The sequence below is a fragment of the Barbus barbus genome (assembly GCF_936440315.1).
Source record: "Barbus barbus genome assembly, chromosome: 26".
Lineage (NCBI taxonomy): Eukaryota > Metazoa > Chordata > Actinopteri > Cypriniformes > Cyprinidae > Barbus > Barbus barbus.
The window spans coordinates 10,514,602-10,540,252 of record NC_136754.1 but is presented as its reverse complement, the minus strand read 5'-3'; the positions used below and the strand labels follow the sequence as shown (position 1 = coordinate 10,540,252).

At 34.8% G+C, this 25,651-nt stretch overlaps 1 protein-coding gene and 1 gene segment (V, D, J or C); one reads left to right on the top strand and one right to left on the bottom strand.

Annotated features, from left to right (window-relative positions):
• Positions 1-1,042: 1,042 nt before the first annotated feature.
• On the bottom strand, positions 1,043-3,490 carry LOC306845995 (T cell receptor alpha variable 3-like). The segment is given in 4 exons: positions 3,395-3,490; positions 2,921-3,216; positions 1,704-1,858; positions 1,043-1,576 (listed from the first exon to the last, which is right to left on the bottom strand).
• Positions 3,491-16,180: 12,690 nt separating this feature from the next.
• LOC306845649 (interferon-induced protein 44-like) lies at positions 16,181-21,302 on the top strand. Its single transcript, XM_079378561.1, has 8 exons — positions 16,181-16,224; positions 16,469-16,952; positions 17,053-17,104; positions 17,268-17,463; positions 17,627-17,779; positions 17,906-18,077; positions 18,600-18,700; positions 18,790-21,302. The coding sequence occupies exons 2-8, from the start codon at positions 16,475-16,477 to the stop codon at positions 18,973-18,975; spliced, it is 1,338 nt and encodes a 445-aa protein (XP_079234687.1). The 5' UTR covers positions 16,181-16,224; positions 16,469-16,474; the 3' UTR covers positions 18,976-21,302.
• The last annotated feature ends 4,349 nt before the right edge of the window (positions 21,303-25,651 follow it).

Below are 25,651 nucleotides of genomic sequence, written 5' to 3'. Positions count from 1 at the left end.
GCATTACTGACAAGGAGCGAATGAGTAACTATGTTTAACTATGTCTGAAACCTCTGCATGCCTAAAATAATTGCTTTGGATCTCCTCCCCTTATGTGTCCTTGAAGAAATGATTCCATTTCTATTCATTTCTGGTTGAAGACTGCCCTCTTGTGGATCATTGTAGCCTTCACATCACAATTTTCTATATCCATACATTGGCCTGGAGAAACACACATCTCAGTAAAATAGTCATCAATTAGGATCAAATACAGAGAGGATAAATGTGAATGTTTTAACTTTTGCCTTTTAAGGAACAAGAAAATCATCTGACCCCATACAATTTAATGTACAGGTGCTGGTCATAAAATTAGAATATCATGAAAAAGTTGATTTATTTCAGTAATACCATTCAAAAAGTGAAACTTGTATATTAGATTCATTCTACAATCATTCATTGTACAATCAGTTTATCAGCATTTAACTGATTCAACTGAACTTATGTATATGCATTTATATGCAATAAACACTTACATTATGGTCTTAAATGATGTTTTTTTTTGGAGCTAACTAATGGTTTTATGATTACAGCGGTGCATTTCTGTACTAAAACACTAATACGTAGAGGTAAAAGTGGTTAACTAGTATAAACCAAGGCTGTGGAGTTTATTCAGGAAAACAGAGAAATTATTTGAAATAGTGATTTAATTCTAACACCATTTGTGTATTGCACATGGAGCATGGTTGAAGGTATTTGTACAGTGGTGTTGTGTTTTCTGTTTTTAGCCATTTCTCATGTGTGTTGAGAAAAAAAAAAGTGGATGTATAGTTTTAACGTACATGTCTATTTCAGTTTCAGACAGCTGCAGGTGTTAACACAAAGTCATTATGTCCTAATTTGACTGTGACCTATATCAGGTTTGGAGATTCCTCTGCACTTCAAAGGCAACACTAATACAGACAGAGATGAATATCAGTTTAAACTAGAACTGTGCTAGAAATGAATTATTCTTAAACATCAAAGCACAGTGACAACCTAAGCTTAGTAAGATGCGGAGATGCATCTTATCAACTTTTTACTTTTATTTGTACGATGAAATTAACACAGCAACACAAACACATACACACAAAATCATCTGAACTGATTCAGCACAGTGGGGTTAGTGTGTATATAAATAAAATTGTGATGTATAAAACAAGTTGCGAAACATACATCTTAGTGTATATTCACAGTGCTACACTTAAATACATTTCTCTCTGCTTCATGTTTTTGTACAGCATAGCGTTGTTTCCTGTGACTGTGGGCCTCAGGGCGCAGTAGTACACAGCAGAGTCTGTCACTGCAGCAGAAGAGATCTCCAGATCCACTCGTTTTGTTTTTTTATTAATTCTTGGTGTTAAACGCTGTGGTATGTTGTCACTCATCAGTCCACTTTCATAGATGTAGAGGAGGAACTTTGGTGCAGATCTGGGATATTGACGGTACCAGTGGAGATTATCAGGTGATCCACTGTAGTTACATGCGAGTGTTACATTTTCACCTTCTAAAACTTGTTTTTGTGAGTCATGTGGTGTTATCATGTTTGCCAGGATGTTACCTGAGAATAATAATAATAAAAAATGAATTAAACAAGAAAAGGACATTAAATCAGACAGTAAAATAAAAGTATCACAATCTCTTTATTAATTGAAGTCATTAATTCTGAGAAATGAATCAAAACTCACCTGTATGAAGAACCAAAATGAGAAAGACGGGAAGGCACATGTTGGTTGATGCTCTGACAGAGTGACAGTGTTCCACGTTTGAAAATAAGCCAAGTCAAACTACTGTAAGTCAAACTAATCTTAGAGCTCCACCTCCTGACACATTGCTGCACCCACTGTGAGAAAAAAACAAAAAATACATTGACACTGGTGATTTTGACACGAGCTGATGCAGACACTATGGTCAATATGGCTTTGACGTGACATGGCATGAGAGTAAACCTTTTAGTGACTAAGCACTAAAAATATTCACACTGTATATAATTAAGAGACATGCAATATATTGCAATTTATTTTGTGTAAATAAACAAGAATTAGGGAAGAACAATGTTTGAAATAAATAAATAAATAAATGCACTTGCAAAAAAATGTCTTCAGCTATTCAGGCTAGTTCTAAAGCGCTAGTGACTTAATTCTGCAGTGAAGTTATAGATATTATTTGCATGCATCAAATTGTTTTAAATGTTGAAATTGATGGATTATGAATAAAAATCTCCAACCTGATCTCACAGGAAAACCTAGCAATTTTACAAGGTGGTGATTTCGTATGATTTTATATGATGTGAATTGAAAATGTGGCATTTTTAGAAAAATGTAAGCATGGAAGCCCTTCCTTTGCTCCACCGGTTTACATTTTATAGTCACCGATGCAAATGAGATTGAGAAATGAGATTCATATGAATTCATCACTAATGCAAATGAATTAGCCACTAACTTAAAATTAAGAAAAGGTTTTAAAAAAGCCATTAGGTTGTTGAAATCTCTGCTTATGTATATGAATTTCATTGTCAAATTTATTTACCCTTTAACCTTTTCTAACCCTTTTCACAAAGAGATACGTAAACAGTGAAACATTAGTTTTAAGAACATAATTTTGCTCAATCTTCTTAATAAACAATCTTCTGTAATGATTCTTACCTCATTTTAATCTAATGGCAATTAATTCACTTTGATTGGTCAGCCATACAGTACTGTAGTATCACCACTAAATAATAAATAGATTTTATAATAATAATTTCCTGAACAGTATAATTACTGTGTGATTCAGAATAGATGTGAAACATTATGTTGTGCAGTGATGCAGTGTTTCTGTGGTATTATTATATTTTTCAGTTCTTAAATTTGCTTTGTTAAGACAGATTTAGGTTTTTGTACAGCGCTGCCGGGTTTCCTCTCACTGTGGGCTTCAACGCACAGTAGTAAACTGCCGAGTCTGTTACTTTCGCAGATGAGATCTCCAGATCCATAGAGGTTTTGTTTTTATTTAATTTCACGGACATTCCAGGCTGCGTGTTTTCAGACTCCCCACTGTTTTGTAGTATCAGAAGAAGGAAATCTAGAGTTGATCTTGGATATTGACGATACCAGTACAAAGAAAGTGCTGTGGAGTAGTTGCAAGACAGTGTTGTTTTATCCCCAATCTTCCCATGAACCTCAGTTTGGAGAGGAGTGATGACATCTTCACAGCGTCCAGCTGAAAAAGAGAAATGAGTAGTTGTAAGTGTAGGTTTATTACGGTCTTGTAGTTTGGTTGACCTTTGTGAACCTGACCTCAGGAGGATTTATTGCACAGTTCTAATGATGAAAAATCTGATATGTTTGTGGTTACAAGATTAAAGGTATTACAATTAAACAGAAATTGAGCTACTCACCTCCGAATGCAGATAGAAAGCTAAGTAAACACATCAACATTGTTCAGGCCGATGTTCTGACTGACGCTCAGCTTGAAGCTAATCTATTTCAAAACCACATCCTCAGGATGGCCTAGATGGTGTCAAAACACTAAAGCCCCTCCTACTGACCCCAAACACACATGTTTTAGGTCTAGAGTTGTGGGTCCAGTTTTCAAAAAAGCCTCTAAATTAGTTGCAGAAAAAACACGCTAACATAACAAATTTGGATATTTTATTTTATTATACAGCAGAATCAGACTTAAAACCCAAATTCATCACCAAAACAGAATACATCTAATGTTACTAAATACATAATGTTACATAATGTTCTAAAACATTTCAAAGCTTGTGTTTTCACAGTACAACTGCTGCTTTATTAAATATATTAATCTCTTGGTTTTGGCTACTGTATCAGTTGCAGGTGTTCCCACATACAGTAATGGTTATGGCAGATAAAACATTTTGGTTTGGCAAAACTTTGATGATTTTGAGTTCAAAGTAAGTGTGTTTTTGTAAAGCTTCTCTGAAACTTTGTATCACTGGGCCTTTCCAAAGAGCACAGTAATAGAGAGCTGAATCTTTCAGAGTGGCTGCTTTAATAATCAGTTCAGTGGATGTTCTGGTTGTTGAAGATTCAAAATGAGAATCTGGTATATTTTTATAGCTATCTCTTGATCGTGCACCTTTCCACAGTATATACTGTGGCTCACTGTTAGGATACTGTCTGTACCAATAAAGATCAACATATTCACTGCTTGTTTCATATGAGCAACTCAGTGTCACCCGGTTGGTTTCTTCTTCAGTAATAACAGCTTGATTTGGTTCAATGCGATCACCAAGAGCAACTGGAAATGAAGTAAAAAGTGGTGAGTAAAACTTAAATAAATATAAATTCCATTTTTAAGTTTTGAAATTATACATTATTATAAATTAATATAAATGTTACATTAAATACCTGATGCAGCTATGAGAATTAGTACTACTGATCTCTTCATCCTGAATTTACTGATCAGCTGTGTGCTACTGTTCACAATCTTTCAAAGTCACATCCTATCACTTGTCACATGTCAACTTTATGCATGTGCTTGCTTATGATGTTGTTGAGCGTCACAAAGAGTGCTGCCCCCTTGTGGCCTTTGTGCACACTCTCTGGTCTCATAAATTGATCTAAACCATTTTGTTCTCTGTTTAGCTCTGAGTAGGTTTTTGTATGGTGTTCATGCGTTTCCTGCCACTGTGGGCTGCAGTGCGCAGTAATACGCAGCAGAATCCTCCACATCTGCAGGAAAAATTTCCAAATTCACCAGCTTGTTTTCTTTATCAACTGAAGCTGTCAGCCGAGGATGAGGAGGTGTAGCTGTTTGATTTTGTCCTGACTCCATGATTAGAACCAGAAATTCCGGCGTAGAGTCGAGATAATGCCGATACCACTGTAGATTATTCATTGACACAGTGTAATGGTATTTACAAGACATCACCACTTTTTCATTGACATTTGCATGGACTACAGGAGATGTTGGGATAATGCTGTCTTGTATACTCGCACCTGAGAAGAATGTTGAATTAGAATTTTAAAGCAAGTCAAATCAAGTCACATTTGTTTGTATAGATCTTATACAATACAAATTGTTAAAAGCAGCTTCTCAGAAATGATCAGGAAAATACATTTCAATTTCAACTGTATGCAACTCTATAGAAGACAACTGTCATTAATCAGTTTGTTGATTCAATTTGGTTCAGTAACTTTACCAATGTTGCACAGCAACTAACGTTAGTGTAGGTTAGAATCAAATATGCACTGATAATGTGTAAAGAAAAGAAATGAATCTGTAAACCTGAAATCTTACCAATGTATGCCATTAAAACTAGCAGCAAACTGAAAGCCATTGTTTTGAATTCCTCACTGAGCTTTGCAGAACTACCATAAAAGCCTCCGTACAGACGACTGAAGCTCCCATGCAGCTAGTGTTTTCAACACCCAATCACAGTGCAGTGATGTCTCTGGCAGGTGTCTTCTAGGGGCTGTCACAAACTCATAAACTGATGTTCTTGTGATCTCCAATAGTCTAAACTAAATGTTATGTAACTTAATGTAGCTTACTGACTTAAAAAGCCACTGTAAGTTTACCAGCTCAAGAACATTATAGTTTAAATTGCTGTCTTTACAGCTAAACAAAACATCACTAAGGCAACAGATTTCAGGTTGGTATTGTAATCACTGGCCTCTGTTTGTTCTTTTAGGTTAGGTTAATTTCATATTGGGAAGACAAAAGACAGAAGTTTTAATCTATGGCCAAGTTTTTATTTTATTTTCAGTTTCATTTTTATTTTCCTCTTTTTTTTTTTTTTTTTTTTCACTTTTTTTTTCAGGGGAAATTAGTATAATTATGTTAATCTGTTTAAGTTGATGCATTTTAAGATGTATTGTTATATATTAAAAAAAAAAAAAAAAAAAAAAATATATATATATATATATATATATGTGTGTGTGTGTGTGTGTGTGTGTGACCCTGGGCCACAAAACCAGTCTTAAATCGCTGGGGCATATTTGTAGCAATAGCCAAAATACATTGTATGGGTCAAAATGATAAATTTTTCTTTTATGCCAAAAATCATTAGGATATTAAGTAAAGATCATGTTCCACTAAGCTATTTAGTAAATTTCCTACCGTAAATATATTACAACTTAATTTTTGATTAGTAATATGCATTGCTAAGAACTTAATTTGGACAACTTTAAAGGCAATTTCAGATTTTCAAATAGTTGTATCTCAATCAAACATTGCCCTATCCTAACAAACCATACATCAATGAAAAGCTTATTTATTCAACTTTCAGATGATATATAAATCTCAATTTTGAAAAATTGACCCTTATGACTGGTTTTGTGGTCCAGGGTCTCTCACTCTCTCTCTCTCTCTCTCTCTCTCTCTCACACACACACACACACACACACGTATATTTATTTATTTCAGTTTTATTTACTATATTTTATTTATTTATATTTATTTAATCTTAAAATATTTTGATTTACCAAAACGTATAATTATTTATTATATATTGTATATAGTATGTTATTTTATTCTATGTACAGTATAAATGTTTTCACATAATTTTGTAATATAATGTTATTTTATATATAAATACTATATGTATGTATATGTTTTATAGAATATATTATGAAGTGTCAAACAGGAAATAATTATATAAAATCAGAATATATAGTTGTAAGTCTGAATATGGAAGTAAATCTGAATACATATTTATAAATCAGAATATAAAGATAATAGCCTTCATATATACTGTAAATGTAAATCATTAATATATACAAATAAATCTGTGTCTACATATTGCAATTTATATTTATATATTCAGAATTATAACAATATTAACAATTTACATTCAGACTTACAACTATATATTCATGATTTACATTTGTATATTCAGATTTTTATCTTTATTTTCTGATTTACATTTATATATTCTGATTTACTTACTATATTAAGACTTACAGCTATACTGTATATTATGATTTACATTTATACTGTATATTAACAATTTACACTTCATTATATATAAGATTTTTGTAGAAATTATATACAAATATTTTAGCTACAAGTAGCTATTAGCTATAACTTAATTTTTAAATTCATGTTGTTGTTTTATACAGTATATCAGCATAATGGTGTTGCTTTTATCACATACAGACAGCGAGAATGACAACAAACTATATTACGTGGGCTGTGAAGTTCAGGTTTTTGTTTAAATACTCAATATCCTGTTTTCACAGTGGGCCTCAAAGCACAGAAGTACACCGAAGAGTCAGACAGATGAAGGTTCAGGATAGTCAGTGTAATTCTTCTTGCAGCAGGATCCAACTGGGACTGAAATCTTTTGTTGGGGAAATCTTTGGAATTACTTCCATTTCCAAAATTATGTCTAACTAAAATATATTCTGGAGATAAATTCTTTGTTTGCCTGTACCATAGCAGAGCAGGCATTGTGTCTGTCGTATTATATCCACAGTTCAGAGTCACAGTCTCCCCTGTGTAAGCTGAAGAAGAGCTTGTTGACTGACGTACAGTGTGCTGTCCTCTGCATTCTGTGGAGAGCAAAAAATGTTATTAAGTCACACTGCCTCTCACGTCACACTCTCAAACAACATAAATAAATAAAGTGCTGTACCTAGAAAGAATATAGTAATAAGCATATCCCTCAGCCAAGTTCTCATGATGGACCAAAAGCAATTTGCTACAGAGAACTAAAAGCAATTAAACATACAACTGACACCTACTCTGAATGTCTGTACAGTCTCTGAACTGTCAGGGTTGGGTTTCCTTTCACACATTGTAAATGACTTTCATTGTAGGTCAAAACTCTAGGTGCTCCCTGCTGGTATAATATAAAAATGCAGCATCGTGATCATGATCATCTCAACTTCAACATGAAAAATATCAGCCTTGGGACCAAAGAGAAAGCTTAGAAATAAGATTAAAATGATAAGAAATGATGAAAGATAAAATGAAAGATAATGACAGAAATCAAGAAATTATGTAGATAGTGGCAATATATTCTTTAATTCTCTGATTAACTTGGTCATAGTGTTGGTATAGGAATTTATTCATTTGCTCATGTCCGAACTAAATGTCAAATTAATCTTTCCAATTTTTTGTGCATTTCAAAACTATTTATTTATTTGTTTGTTTGTTAGTTAGTTATTATTATTACAGTATATTTCAGGGGTTGGCAACGTTGGTCCTGGAGTGCCGATGTCCTGCAGAGTTTAGCTCCAACCCTGAAAAAACCTCACCTGCCTGTAGCCCTAGTAATTCTGAGGACCTTGATTAGCTTGTTCAGATGTGTTTGATTAGGGTTGGAGCTAAACTATACCGGACAGCAGCACTCCAGGACCGAAGTTACCTACCCCTGGTATATATAAATCATGCGTGTGTGGTTCTTTAAATGAACAAATAGCACCATAAACAATATTAGGTGCATGGCCTTCCACCAAAATGGTAAACGGAAATAAATTTACATGCAAAAATAACAAATGAAAACTCATATATTTAAATTCCTCATCTATTAAAAATATAGCTATTACATTTTCACTGCATTATACAATATCATAAAGCTACAAAAGACATATTTCACAAGTAATCTGGCCAGTGTACTGAGCCTAAAGGACCACTAGATGGCAGATTAAACCTAGTATAGTCAAAAAGTGGACCACGATATTGTCCTTTTTTCATAATGACATTTTTCTACTGTATATTATTAGGGCTGTTACACTGTTTATGTGTTACATTATCTCAACTTCTTGAAGGAGTATTACATGGTTGGAGTTCAGGAGAACATGCTTTTCTTAACCTTTTTTACAATGTCCGCAAATAATCAAAAACCTCAAATAAATAAAAGGACAGTGGAAAGAAACTGTTTGTTATGCTTCAATGTCTTTTCTACTATGTATAGGCACGTTTTTGTACAGTGTGTAAAGGTTTCCTGTCACTGTGGGCTCCAGAGCACAGTAGTACAGAGCAGAATCTGTCTGTTTGACAGAGGAGATGATCAGATCCACACGGTTTTTCTTTTCATTCAGTCTTGCTGAAAACCGAGAATCCAGTTTCTCTGCGCTCTGGACCCTTCCAGAGGTTTGCAGAATTAATAAAAGATATTCAAGAGCTGATTTGGGATATTGGCGGTACCAATGCAAACTAATTGCAGTTGAGTAGCTACAGGATAAAGTTATATTGGCACCCTCCTCATGAAAGACCTCAGTTTGGTCTGATGTAATAGGACTCTCAAACCTTCCACCTGAAAATGATGATACACATAATTAGATACTGTAATGATAGACCCTGAACTATAACAATTTTTTTTTTAATTAAGCCATTTAGAAAGTTTACAGTATAATTATATTCAAATATGGTATATTATTAAAGCAATAAAAAAGGTACTTGACTTCCATGCAATATTAAGTTATACTCACTCCCAACAGCACAGAGCAGGATAACTGTGATGAGCAGCATCATGCTGAAATGGCATGTCTGTGATGGCACTTGAGATCTTTACTGCTGCTCGAAGCTCCTCCCCCTAACTCAGAGTGAATATTGAGCATGATAAACCCATGAGATCTCAGTCTGTCAGGTTTTTGTACAGTAACATTTGATTTCCTGTCACTGTGGTCTGCAGAGCACAGAAATACACTGCAGAGTCGTTAACTGCGGAAAAGGGGATTTCCAAATACACACGATTTTTGTCCACATTTAGTTTTCCTGACAGGCGCTCATCCGAAGTCTGTATTACTTTTCCAGAGCTTTGTAGGTTGAGCACGAGGAACTGAGGAGCTGATGTATGATGCTGTCGATACCAAAGGAGACTGTATGCCGAGGAATAACTACAGGATAGTGTTATGTTCTCAGTCTCTTTTACATGCAGTTCTGCTTGTTCTGAGGTAATGGCTTCTGTATGAGTTACATCTTAAAAATGAAAAATAAGAGAAATATATTAAATATATAATGAGATTAAAAAACAAAACAGATTTTCAGTAATAGGGAAAAATATACCCACCTGCAAGAGTTAACATCCAAATAACTATGTACAGCAACATAGTGAAACAAGGCCAAGCAAAACAACATAACATGACAAGTGACAAACTGAAGTCTCCTCTGGAAGCTCCACCTCTTTCCTCAGTATGGAATTTTTTGCAGTACTGTAGCCAGCCAATCACATATTGCTTTGTATTCTTCATTTGCCAGGTGTAACCACATCTCCTGCTGCTCAGAATATTATTTATTGTAGAGAAGGAAGTGTTTTGTGGTTTGAACATGAGTTTTTGTACAGCCTAATAACATTTTGTCACAGTATTCTTCCAGCACACAGTAGTAGGAAGCTGTGTCCTCCAGTTTTAGATCATTAACGATCAGAAAAGTGGATGTCTTTGAAGTTGCCGAATCATAGCGAGGATCTGTGCTTTGAAAGCGTGTCTCTGATCGTGCACCCTTGAGCAATAAAAACTCTGGTGCCTGTCTTGGGATCAGCCTACCCCAGAAGAGCAAAACATGAGAGTTGCTTGATTCATACAAGCATGTGAGAGTCGCAGATTCCCCCTCTTTAACGATGACGGTTTTTGTCTTTGGTGCAATATGAGCACAGAAAGTGATTTCTGCAATGTAAAATGTCAGAAATGTGAGACAGATGAGAAGTGATGTGGTCATCTTCAATTTGTAGTTATACCCAGAACTTTTTGCACAGTGAGTCCTTTGATTGTTCTATCAGCTCCCTATATTTCCAACCTTCTGTCTGATTGGCCCATCCTGTCATGAAGTACCACATCACAATACAGTATTGATGCAGTGCTGTTATCCAAACACAGAACCAATAGGTGGCAGCAAGTGACTGGAATTTCTTTGAGTGAGTCATTAAATGATTCAGTGGAACTATTTGAGTTGTGTCTAAAATGTAAGTTACTTAATATGAATGTCCTGTTAATAAAGAGATAAAGAGCTGTGTTGATTATATATAAAGCTTACTAATTCTTTAATCACTAAAATTACCCCATTTACATCAGCTCTCATTTACTGCAGCTATGCAGCTGTATATTTAATTGCTGCAGGTGTTACCATATCCTGCAATTTGTGGTTTATAAAGACACAAATGTGGTTTGTTATTCATTTGATAACTCACTATTCAAAGCAAGTTTTCTGAGTAAGTTTTTGTAAAGCCTGTCAGGCACTTTGTAACACTGGGCTGCTACTCTTAGAGCACAGTAATACAGAGCCGAATCTGACAGAGTTACACTTTTAATGGTCAGTGAGGTGGATTTCTGGGATGTTGTTGATCCAAATCGTTGGGGGTCTGGTATGTTCTCATATGTCTCTGATCGTCCACCTTTAAGCAGTATATATTGAGGCTGTGTGTTAGAAAACTCTCTGTACCAATAAAGGAGAACATAGCTGCTGCTTGTGTCATATGAACACTCCAGTGTTACAGAATCTCCTTCTTTACTGGTAACACTGGTCCTCTGGTCACTTGGTCGAATCCAGTCTTGACAGATTACACCTGAAAGGAAATGTTTTTAATAAGATACAATTTCACTATTAATTTATATATATATATATATATATAGTCCTGAAAAATTGTACAAATCTATTATAATTGTAGAATGTACCTGATGCTATAAGAAAAAACAGCAGTAGATATTTTTCGATTTGTTGACTGAGTATTTGGAGTCTGTCCATGATCTGTCCAAGTGTTGAGTTTCTTGAGAGGTTGGTCTTTAAACATCAGGGGGTGGATACAAAAACAGGAAGTACAATTGGTCTTGACTGCTTGTCACACAACATCTGCATTGCTGAAACTTGTAGGTCCTAAAAAGAACAAAAAGATCAATAAATATTTCAATGAGTTGTCTGTTCCTAAGACTTCTAGAGGGTGGCGATGTTATATCATAAATGTACTATACTTCTATACTACTATACAGGGTACTGTATGCAAATATTTCTGAAGTTCTGCATTTGAATAGTGTTCTTATGATTCAGTTTTGTCCATAATTCAGATAAGATTGTATTATTGTTGACTTATTATTTTTGACTGATTGAAAAATATATTTCAAATATGTAGACTTTTTATTTTTTTTTTATTTTTTTTTACAAATATTTTATGAAGGCATGCAATGTTTGCTACATTCAACTACAGTGTCACTGAGGCTTTTTGTACCAGATTTCTTGTGTTTTCTGTCACTGTGGGCATGGCACAGTAGTAAATTGCAGAGTCTGTCACTGTAGCAGAGGAGATCTCCATCCACATGGGTTTTCTCTTCAGTTACTTTACCAGAGAATCGAGGATCTCGCTCCACAATTTCCGACTTTTGTGAAACCTTTCCAATAGAGTGTATAATAAGCACAAGAAATTCTGGAGCTGATCTGGGATATATACCATACATACCTTACGATACAAATCGTTGCAAAGCAGCTTTACGGGAAATTTAGTTTCCACAGTATATTTATATATTGTAGAAACTTAATATATTTAACTTACGGGGAAATTTGGTAATTCTGCATGTTGTCTGAGGGTTGGCATCCTCTGAGGAGTTGGCATCATCTCTTCTCTGATGTTTGGTCATCTCAGATCATTTAAGGGTTGGATCCAGATTGAGGCTTCAGTAATTCCTAGTTACCATGGGATGTTAATCCCGCGGCAGAAACAGAGAAACAAATAGAGACATAATTAGCGTAGCTGCTGTTCCATCCAAGCAAAAATGATTTGCTCAACCCAAGCTAAAGAATAATGATGTATATTTGATGAGATATAACTGCAGTACAAGATTATAAAATGCATTATGTGAATGTTTGGCTAAAGAGATGTGTCTTTAATCTAGATTTAAACAGAGAGAGTGTGTCTGAACCCCGAACGTTATCAGGTAGGCTATTCCAGAGTTTGGGAGCCAAATATGAAAAAACTCTGCCTCCTTTAGTGGACTTTGCTATCCTAGGTACTACCAAAGAGTTTTGCGACCTTAGGGAGTGGGTTGGATTGTAGTGTGGTAGAAGACTAGTTAGGTACGAAGGAGCTAAACCATTTAGGGCCTTATAGGCAAGTAATAATATTTTGTAATATGGAACTTAATAGGTAGCCAGTGCAGAGACTGTAAAATTGGGGTAATATGATCATATTTTCTTGACCTGGTAAGGACTCTAGCTGCTGCATTTTGGACTATCTGTAGCTTGTTTATTGAAGACGCAGGACAAACACCTAGCAGTACAGTCATGAATGCATGAACTAGCTTTTCAGCATCAGAAACAGGTAGCATGTTTTGAAGCGTGAAAGAATGCTGTTGTAAAATGATGTTAGTTAAAAAAAAATATTAAAAATAATTTATTATATTCAATATGAAAAACATACAAGACAAAAAAGAAAAACTTTCAAGCAGAGCATCATTTTGCACAATGTTGTATTCAACACAAATTGTTGTTCAACTATTTATTCATTCCTTGTCAAGTACAGAAGGAGGTCTCAGATTTACTCCTCCCCTCAAATCTGCAGTCTATAATAGATGAAACAGCATTATGACAGATATGAACGTGCAGGTCTGGAGTTTTACTGTAGTACTACTAACAGCCAGTAGATTATTGGATTTAGAAGGTAATAACGATGCATGTAAACTTTTGTTGTTCTATATTTTGGTCCCTTTTAGTCAGTGTACAGTATTGCTGACTGAAAGTTGTAACATGGAAGACTATATTATCAGAGGTTCTTTTGAAGGAAAATTTATTAAGGCATGACAAAAAACAATGATCATCTTACTGTATCATTTCCCCCTGAACACACATTTCCTTTTCCTCAAGCAGGTGTTACAATATTGTGTTTATGAAAGACGTGTTGAGGTTTTACACAAGATATGATTGTGGTTTCATTTTTATTTGATTCATTTTTAAAGGCAAAAACTACATCTACAGTTTTTGTAAAGCTTCTCAGGCATTTTGTATCGCTGGGCCTGTACTTTTAGAGCACAATAATACAGAGCTGAATCTGACAGAGTTACACTCTTAATAATGAGTTCAGTGGATGATTGAGATGTAGTCGGCTGAAACCGAGTGTCTGGTATATATTCAGAACTAATCCCTGATCCAGCACCTTTCCAAAGTAAAAATTCTGGTTCTGTATTAGGAAACTGTCTGTACCAGTAGAGATAAACAGAACTGCCGCCTGTATCATATGAACAGCTCAGCGTTACACGCTCTTCTTCTTTTCTGTAAATTTTAGTTTCCTTGTCTGTTGGTTGAATGCTGTCAGACAAAACACCTGCAAGAGAATTAGACAAATTTCACAACAAGTCAGCTGGCTTATCCAAAAATCCATCATATTTCTAAATTAAAATTACAATTCCTTTAACAAATGTGATGTTGTTACTGTAATAGAGTAACATTAAAAATTTCAATGTACATTATATTTGAGTCTGCTAAGATTAAATGTTTTATACCTGGTGCTGTTATGAGAATCAGTAAAAAGCATCTCTCCATGTTTGGAAGGTTTACTAACTTGGTTTATGAACTGAAGTTTAAAGGTTGATGTAGGCCCTATGATTGTAGTAACTTGTTGTGAAGCTGCAGTGTGGGTGTGGTTTATTTAGTCCACCTTCTGTGGCTTTCCTTGTTAAAAGCTGAGATGATTGTGCCATCATTGTACAAATATCTTAAAATTAACTATTAAAACTAAAATGACTAGTTGAGGTATTCTTCGTCCACTAATTCAGTTATATCAGTTTTATCAATATGTTATTATAAGACTCATTTCAAGATAGACAAAACAGGATATTTGGTGGAATTAGAATGTTCAGTATTTGATAGTGAGGTTTTTGCCTGCACCATTATATTTGCAGTCTAGTATAGGGCTGCACCAACTATATTTTAATTGTGATTTCTGCTGCTTCCCATTTTTAAGCATAATCGTCTGCAATGTTTTATCACTGGTTATTTATCATTTTCTTTGTCTTGCATTGGTAACAAGCCTTGCTAACTTGCAGTTGGGTGTCCCCTCTGAAATGTTTGAATGTACACAGCACCCCCCAGTGGTGGTTATTTGTAAGCATTTGTTAATCTGTAAAAATGTATGATTTTAAATTTTTACTTTATTTATTGATATATTTTTAAATCATGATGACTCATTTGGGAATATAGTTTTATATGCCATTAATGTTCATGTAAAAGTCAATGCACGTACATAGTGTTAAGGTACAGAAATACTAACCAGCCAGTTAAATATGAATATGAATACATATGAATATGAATGTAACATCAGAATCTAACTGACATATTCATTTGTATGGATACTGTTGTTTTTGGCAACATCTCATTTCAAGTCAGTCAGGTTTTTGTATGGTGTGTAGTGTTTTCCCGTCACTGTGGGCACCATGGCACAGTAGTACATTGCAGAGTCTTTCACTTTTGCAGAGGAGATCTCCAGAATCACATGGGTTTTCTTTTCATTCAGTTTTCCAGTGAATCGAGGATCTTGATCTACAAGTTTAGACTTTTGAGAAACTTGCCCTGTACCATCCAATATGACTAAAAGGTATTCAGGATCTGAGTTTGGATATTGGCGATACCACTGCAGACTAATCGCTGAGGAGTAGTTACAGGACAGAGTTATATTGCCCCCCTCTGTCCCAAACACCTCAGTTTGGACTGGTGTGATGACATTCCCAAAACTCACACCTGCGGATGAGATTATTAACAATTGAATGCATTTTGACAACAAAGACATACAAATTAGCAGAAAAAAGAGGGTTGAAATGGGATACTTACATGCAAGACAACAGAACAATGCCAAAACGAAAATCATCATTTTCAGGATGATATTTTAGTTCATCTTCAGGACAAACTGTTACTGAAGTAACATTCATTCATTGTCTAGCAGAGCATGTCTTCAGCAAGCACCTCCCCTTAAAGCTACAGTCTTCATATTCAAGTATCTGCTTTAGTAGTAATATTTATGGGTTTTTCTTAGTATTTATGTTAATTTATTACCTTCTATAAACAACACTTTAGTTTGGTCTGTTGAGATGACCTTTGCAAAAGTGCTAAAAACATCAATGTGCCTGGTGAAAAAAAAAAAACTGACAGGAAAAATCTGTCAAATAAACGGTCAAATAAAAGGTGCGGTGCACTTATAAAAACAAGTTTTTTCTGGTTCTGCCACTGCATACTTCAGGTGACACTTGTGTCATACAATATAAGGTGTGTTTCTGTAAAAAAAGAAAGTATGCTTTTTCTGGGTTCAGCGTGAAAGAAAGCAGACAACTTGAAGTCTTGGTGAGCTGATTTCATGTTTTATGAATGTACATTGTATAAATGAATTTTTTTTTTTAAATGATAATTTTACATTCAAATCATTACATTTCTTTTGCATACTTAATATAATGTGATGATTTAAAATTACTTGAATCCTTTCACTTATATTTGAGTGGAGGCAGTAAACTTTTCAAAATGACCTTTTTCTTTCTTTTCATTATTACAGCATATTACAGCAAAAATGTAATGGCTGAATGTTTTTCAGATCATTATGAGCACAGTGACATCCAGCTTGAATAAATGGCAGAGAAAGAAGCTCTGCTCATTGTTCAGCCATGCCAACATCAGCCTGCTTTTCAAAGCCAGTGTGCATGGATTCAATGCCACTATATTTCACCAAAAATGTAATACTCAGGGGCCAACGGTTATTGTAGCTTACAATAGGTCTGGATATGTTTTTGGAGCTTTTACTAGCAAAAATTATGCACAGACCGGACAAAATGTTGTGGATGACAAAGCTTTTCTCTTCAGCTTTAATGACAAAGAAATGAAAGAAGATCCTCTGCGTGTGCTCAGTGGAAATCCACAGTATGCTTTCACTGACAATGGTCCAAATTTTGGCTCTTTAGTGTTTCTTTACAATAATACAGCCAATGCCTACAGTATCCCAGGAACATACCAATTTGATCCACAGAAGATGCATGGGAATGACTTACAGCTGACAGAATGTGAGGTGTACAGAGTGGAAGGTTTGTATTATTTTGTGCTACTTTTCACATATCTAAGAGTGTAATGCCTTTCAGTGCTGGTTCTGTGAATAACTCATGCTCTGGTTTGGATTTTCACCAGATTGTGAAGGACTCATGGAGAAACCATGGAGAAATGTGCAGTGGAATTCTGAGTAAAACAAACCAAATGCAATGTCTTCTATAAAATAATTAATTATATAGCTTAATTATTATAAATTAATTATTCAAGTTATTAACTAATTTTAAGAAATGTTCCTGACTTTGTGTCCCTATGAGTGCTTAAGGAGTTTGACAATGATAATAATAATGTTTTAGGAGGAGGCAGGCTCTACTGAGCACCATTTCTGGCTGGAAGCCTTCTGTTAGCTCAGTCAAACAGGCTCGGATTCTACTGGTGGGCCCTGTAGGGGCTGGAAAATCGAGTTTCTTCAACTCCATCAACTCTGCATTCAAGGGTTACGTGAGCATGCAGGCCAACACTGGCACTGCTGGCACCAGTTTGACTACTCAGGTATAGACATGTATCCTGATTAATTAAACCTCTTATGTTTCACAGAGCGAAATATTGTGTGAAAAATACTAGTTATGGTATTACAGTTCTAGACTAGTTATACAAAGTTTGTAATTATGTAAGTTTGTATTGAAAATAATGAGTAAATATTTGTGCCATGTAGTTTCGTACCTACTACATAAAGCCAAGCAAAAGTGTCACCCATGTTCCCTTCATTCTGTGTGACACAATGGGTCTGGAGAATGGTGTGAACACTGGTTTGGATGTAGATGATTTTGCCACTATTTTGAAGGGTCACATTCAAGACAAGTATCAGGTGAGAACTTTAGGTACAGTGTTAACTTAATAGTTAGGTCTGGAAGATCAATTATCAATGATTTTTATTCACTATTTCCTGTCACGTCTAAATGTTTTAAAGATAGTCTATGTTAATTTTTCTCAGTTTAACCCAATGATGCCTATACAGCCAGACTCCCCTCATTTCCATAAATCTCCTGGCTTGAAGGACAAGATTCACTGTGTTGTGTTTGTGATTGACATCAGCAGAGTCAAACTCCTCTCTGACAAAACGATTGAGAAGTTTGTGGTTTTTCGAAAGAAAGCCAACCAGCTAGGTGAGTAACAAATTTTGAATAGATTTTAATTAATTTCAAGGGACATTAGTGTATTATATTATTTAAATTATGGACTTGTATACACAATGTATATAGGGGCAACCTCTCCACCAACCTGAGTTTAAAGAGATCTGTCCTCATTCACTCACCCTCATGTTGTTCCAAATCTGACTTTATTGTGTTCTGTGGAACACACACACTAAAAAGATATTTTGAAGAACACTGGTTACTAAACCATTTTGGTTCTCATTGACTTCCATTATATGGTCAAAAAATACAACGGAAAGTCAATAGGAATATAAACAATTTAGTTTTTCTAAATATCTTCTTTTGTGTTCAGCAGTTGGAAGAAATTCATACAGGTTTGTAATGACATAAGAGTTCATGTTCATGAGAACCGATTGTGGGGTTTAAGTGTATACAACTAGCATGAATCTTTAATCATTAGGGGTACGTCACCCATAGTATATTGGTCTCTGGAATGTGATAACATACAGTATACATTAAGGTCTTGTACTTCAGGTATTCCTCAGCTGGTTCTGCTGACTAAGGTGGATGAGGCCTGCCCCTTAGTGGCGGAAGACCTGAAAAATGTCTACCAGAGCCACTATATCAACAAAATGGTATGAATTAATGTATATAACTTTGTAGTAAGTATTCTGTAACATTCTGTTTGTTTTACATATTGTCTTGGTGAATTATTTTGTGACAGATGCAGGAGGTTAGCACTCAGCTTGGAGTTTCTCTGTCTTCTGTGGTCCCAGTGAAAAACTACTACCAAGAACTGGAAATAGACTCTCAAACTGACATACTGCTTCTAAATGCTGTTGTTCAGATGCTCAGAGCTGCCGAGGGCTATTTTGATGATCTTTACAACCCAGAAGAGAGGTCTGAGTAAAAACCATTTTCCCTGTCTGACCAAAAGATTCTTAATATAATCAGAACACTGAAAAAAAAATGATGTAGAAACAATTTTATGCCATTTAACTTTAACAAATAATTACAAACAAAAAGTATAAGTAACACATTAAATTAAACATAAAATGTTTTTTTTTTTTTTGCAAAACATAAAAATTATATCTCTTCATTTACACACATATTCACATGTGACAAGCTCATCTCTGTACTCAGAATCAGAAGAACACATCTCTCCATGTTGAGAAGGTTTACAAATGGTCTTTTTAAACTGTAAATTGTGCAGCTGTAATTGATGTGGTTTATTTACACCTCTATCTTGTCTTATTAAATGCTGAGATAAGATTGGGCCTTCAATCAGCGTATAAATATATTTAAAATAATTATGCTTAAGTTGATTAAGTCTCTTCCTAAATTAATTAATTTTATCAGCAAGTGTGACTGTGATTATGTTCATTATTTTACTGTAAGAATCATTCAAAGCTAATAAAAATAGAGGCTATTTAGTGGAATTAGAATATTTAATATTTGAAAGTGCAGTTTGTGCCTGTGGCATTATATTTGTAGTATAGTGACACATTTTGTAGTGATGTGTCAATTGACATCTATATACATTATGTATCAAGTGCATTTTGTGAGGGGAAAAATATTCATTTTCATGACATTTAAGAAAAGTTTAGCCAAATTACACATAAATGCAGAGGGCAAAGGGACAGTCTTTTGTTGTTCCCAGCAGATGTGAATTAATTTCTGATATAGTTAGTTAGGCATCCTCTCTAAACTGTTTTAATACAGCACCTCCCAGTGGTGGTGTGACAAACATTTATTCTCCCACTGACAGCATCCACCAGTCTAACAAGGATAAAACATATGTGAATCTGAAAAATATAAAGGATGATAAATGTTGACTTTATTTATTGATGTTTTCATACATGAGGAAAAATCTGAGAACATAGTTATATAGTGATACTCCATCAATGATCTCAATCATTAATGAGCAATCACTATATCAATACATGTACTGTACATACTGAAATACTAAATAGTATAAATGCTAACCAGCTGGAAAATGTATAGTTAAATGTGAATTTGAATGTAAAATTCCTCTGTGTGGATACTATTTTTAGTTTTGACATCTCATTTTGAGAATATAGAGTCAGTCAGGTTCTTGTATGGTGTGTTGAGTGTTTCCTGTCACTGTGGGCCTCAGAGCACAGTAATACAGAGCAGAGTCTGATACAGCAGCAGAAGAGATGATCAGATCCACACTGTTATATTCTTTTCTGTGACTGATGGATATTCCAGAAACTGGAGGATCAGCATGAGTAATTGATCCATAGTAATCCAGGATGAGGAACTGTGGTGGTGAAGCTGCATATTGCCGATACCAGTGAAGACTATCAACAGAACCAGTGTAGTTACAAGAGAGTTTCACAGTCTCAGTCTCAGTGGCAAATTCTGCATCACTGTATGGGGTGATGGCATCTTTAGCTCTGTTACCTGCAACAAAAGCTTATTTAAGCATGTTTAAAATGAGATATGGTGAAGTAATGATACATGTAAGAATTTACCTTGAGTTAAAGTCAGCAGTATAAGCACACAAGTGAACATGATGGTAGTTGCTGCTTGCTTCAGTGATCTGTGATGCTGATTATCACTGAACTAATCTGTTTCACAGGCCTCTGTTAAGCTCCGCCTCTCGTAAAGCCTGTCAGGCATTTTATATCACTGGGCTTCTACTCTTAGAGCACAATAATAGAGAGTTGAATCTGAAAGAGTTACACTGTTAAAAACTGGGGTTCTCTGTTTGGATACTCTCTGTACGAGAAAAGCATAACAATATTGCTGCTCGTATCATATGTGCAGCTCATTGTCACAGACTCTTCTTCTTTCCTGATTATATCATCCTTGTCTTTTGGTTCAATCCTGTCAGCAAATATACCTGCAAGAGAATGAATGATATTTCAAGAAAGTTTTATTACTCCTTTGTAGCAATATATTATGTCAGTTTTCTATTTTAATATCAAGTGCACTTTACCTGATACTGTTATAAGAATCAGTAGAACACATCTCTCCATGGTGAGAAATTTACTTGTAAACTAGGTCTATCAACATATGCCTGATGATTTTAAGTTGAAAGGTAAATGTATGAATGTAGTGGAGAGTCATTAGTGCAGCTATAATATCTGTAAATGTGGGTGTGGTTTCTGACGTTTAGACCACCTTCTGTCTTTCCATATTAAACCTGAGATAACCGACAGTTAACATGATTTCCTCTTGATCTGTTATATAAAGCTCAGCGTTACTGTCTCTTTGTGTGTTTGACATCTTTGATTATTCTGCACACTGTATGCTGTGTGTAACGGAAAATACCATGCATTGCATTGTTTCTGTTGTAACTTCACCCCCTTGTTTCTGATGACAAACATACATGTATCACAAAACCGATACAGTCATAATAGAGACCAAAAATGTGCAAAAATGCTCCAAAAAAAACAGTAGATGTTAACTTGTTGTCACAACAGAACTTTCTGAAATATTTTCCCAGGTTTACTCTGTATTGTCTTACATGACTTTCATGAAGACTATGAATGAAGAGAGTGTGATGTTCAATCACTAGCCATTTTAAAACTTGTCCAAACATTTCATTTTAACAATCATGAATGCAACATTAACAATGTATATTAGTCAATAGTGTACATCTTTATTTTGAATACAAAACTCAAGAGTAATTTCAAATCAGAATTATATTTTTTTAATAGATGACGTATAATTGTGTCACTGCAAATCTGTAATGGTCTTTTAGGTTATTGTTTTTTGGATTCTTCTAGCACAATGCTAAACAGTATATTTCATATATGTATGTATATATATATATATATATACATACAGTATGTATGTAATATATTTAATATATTCAGAAGACATGCAATGTATGGTACATTTATCTATAGTATCGCTGTTGGGAGGGTTTTTGTACAGTGCTGTTGTGTTTCCTGTCACAGTGGGCGTCAGGGCACAGTAGTACAGAGCAGCATCTGCCAGTTTAGCAGAGGAGATCTCTAGAATCACATGGGTTTTCTCTTCATTCACTTTCCCAAAGAATCGAGGATCTCGATCCACAATTTCTGACTTTTGTGAGACTTTTCCTGTAGCCTGTAGTATTATCAAAAGAAATTCAGGAGCTGATCCGGGATATTGGCGATACCACTGCAGTGTGGATGCTGAGGAGTAGCTACAGGACAGAGTAACATTTTCTCCCTCTTTCTTATAAACCTCAGTCTGGACTGGCGTGATGACATTCGCAAGACTGACACCTTCAACATCAAGAGTCAAAGAGTCAATTCATAGAAATGCAATGTACATAAAAATGAACTAAAACAAACACCACACTTACTAATCTCAACTAGACAAAATTATAGAAAAGCCAAATAAATTGTATACTTACATATAAGAGAACCAATCAAGCCAGTTAAGTAGAGCAACATTTTGATCATAATCAGGATGAAGTTCTAGTTCAGTACAAGATATTCTTCAGCTAGACTCTCTGTTCTTTCCTTGTCACAGACAATGTCTCAAGCAAACTCCTCCCCTTAAAACTATCATTGAAACAGCAGAAGTATTGTTGAAGAGCTGATTATTGTTGAAGAGCTGTATCTTTCAAACATTCTGTTTGATTTCAACAAACCACAGGCTATTAGAAAGTGAAAGGGAAAAGTGAAATAATTATATCATGTATGCAGTCATATTTGAAGATATGAAGATGCTTCTGAATGTAATAAGTGCTTAACAGTGATGCAATGTGTGAACTATCTTTTTTTAACTAGTTTTTGTGTAGTGTTGTTTACTTTCTGGTCACTGTATACCATCTTGGCTACACATCATGTCAATTTCACTTTTCACTTTCACTTTCTAATAGCCTGTGGTTTGTTGAAATCAAACAGAATGTTTTAAAGATACATGGAAACATTTGTTGTTCTGTACTTTGGTCACTTAATTGCAGCCAGCGTAGATCTACTGCTGATAGAATTAAAGTCACCCAAAAATTAAAATTTACTGAAAATGTACTCACCCTCTTTATTTATTCATTGGAGCAGATTTGTAGACATTTTAGAGGCCAAACAGCTGATAAAAACATCACAATAATCCACACAACCCCAGTCATCAATTAATGTCTTGTGAAGCGAAAAACTGGGTGTTTGTAAGAAGCAAGTCCATTGTTAAGGCATTTTAACTTGAAACCTTCGCTTCTGGACAAAATATGATTTCAAAATATGAAAATATTTCTCTCCTAATTCAGACAAGTTTGAGGTTAAAGCCTCTTAATGATAAATCTGGCTATTAGAGATGCACAGCTTTTGGCCTCACATGATATTAATTGATGGACTGGAGTCGTGTAGATTACTTGTGATGTTTGTATCAGCTGTTTGGACTCTAATTTTGACGGCACCCATTCACTGCAGATCCATTAGTGAGCACGTGATGTAAAGCTAAATTTCACCAAATCCGTTCCAAACTCATCATGGCATGAGAATGAGTACATTTTCAGCAAATGTTCATTTTTGGGTAAACTATTCCTTTAAAAAATGAAACCGTTTAACGATACCCTTATTTACTTTTGCAAATAGTGATTTTAGCATGGAAAATTTAATTTTAAGAGGCTCTTTTGTGGGAAGGTTTATTGTGGGATGACAACAACATTTATTGAAATTATAATCTTATTTTGCAGGTTCCTCCTAAGCACAGTTTTTTTTTCTTCCAGCAGGTGTTACAGTATTGTGTTTGGGAAAGAATTTGTGGTTTTACACAAGATATGATTGTGGTTTAATTTTCATTTGATTCTCTCTTTTTTAAGCCAAAAACTACATGTGAGTTTTTGTAAAGCTTCTCAGGCATTTTGTATCACTGGGCTCCAACTCTTAGAGCACAATAATAGAGAGCTGAATCTGACAGAGTTACACTCTTAATAATGAGCTCAGTGGATGTACGTGATGTAGTCGACTGAAACCGACGGTCTGGTATATCATCAGAACCGCGCAATGACCGGGCACCTTTACGCAGTAAAAATTCTGGTTGTCTATTAAGATACTGTCTGTACCAGTAGAGATAGACATAATCACTGCTTGTATCATACGTGCAACTCAGCGTTACACGCGCTTCTTCTTTTCTGTAAATATTAGTTTCCTTCGGTTGAATGCTGTCAGATAAAACACCTGCAAGACGATTGGACAGATTTCACAACAGGTCAGCTGGCTTTTCCACTTATCCAAAAATACATAACATTTGTAAATGAAAATAACAATAACAAAACAGTTTCTTAAACAAATGTAATGTTTTTGTAATAGAGTAAAAATATGAGCATGACTAATTTATTTCAATGCACAGTATGTTTGAGTCTGCTCAGATTAAATGTTTTATACCTGTTGCTGTTATTAGAATCAGTAGAAAGCATCTCTCCATGTTGGGAAGGTTTACTAACTGTCTTTGTAAACTGAAGTTATGGTGTATGTGCGTAGTGACCAGTTGTGCAGCTGCAATGTGGGTGTGGTTTATTTAAACAACCTTCCCTGTTTTGTCTTATTAAAATGATAAGATTGTGCCTTCAGTCAGGGTACATTAATTCAATTATGTTCATTATGTTACTATAAGGATCGTTCAAAGCTAAACAAAATAGAGGCAATTTAGTGGAGCTAGAATATTCAATATTTTAAAGTGCAGTTTGTGTCTATTGCATTTTATTTGCAGTCTAGTGACACATTTTGTGTGTGGTGTGTTGATTGACATCAAGTACATTTTGTGAGGAAAAACAAACCATTTAGGCATTTTGAAATCTCACAAAATGCTTGATTCTGTAAATTCCACAATCATCTGAGTCATTTTTTACCCAACAATTTTTTTTTTTTATTTATTTAAAGACATGAATCCTGTTTTTTGACCATTATATTTTGAGCAATGTGTCATTATTCATTTTCTTGACATTTAAGAACAGTTTCACCAAATTACACAAATGTAGAAGGCAATAGGAACAGTCTTCTGTTGTTCCTTGCACATATGAATTCATTTCTTGTTAGTTAGTCAGTCATCCTCTCTGAAATGTTTTAATGTACACAGCACCCCCCAGTGGTGGTGTGACAAACATTTATTCTCCCATTGACAACATCCATGAGTCTAACAAGGATAAAATATGGGAATTTTTTTTTAAAGAATGATTAATGTTGACTTTATTTATTGATATGTTTTCAAATAGTTATATAATTGTCCTATAGTGATATTCCATCAATGATCTCATTTAATAATGAGAATAGAAATACTAAGCTGTAGAAATACTAACCAGCTTGAAGATGTATTGTTAAATATGAATTTGAATGTAACATTAATCTGTGCGGATGCTGATTGTTATTTTTGACATCTCATTTTAATACTATAGAGTCAGTCAGATTCTTGTATGGTGTGTTGAGTGTTTCCTGTCACTGTGGGCCTCAGAGCACAGTAGTACAGAGCAGAGTCTGATACAGCAGCAGAAGAGATGATCAGATCCACACTGTTATATTCTTTTCTGTGACTGATGGATATTCCCGATATTGGAGGATCAGCTTGAATAACGTATCCTGAATAATCCAGTATGAGGAACTGTGGTGGTGAAGCTGCATATTGCCGAT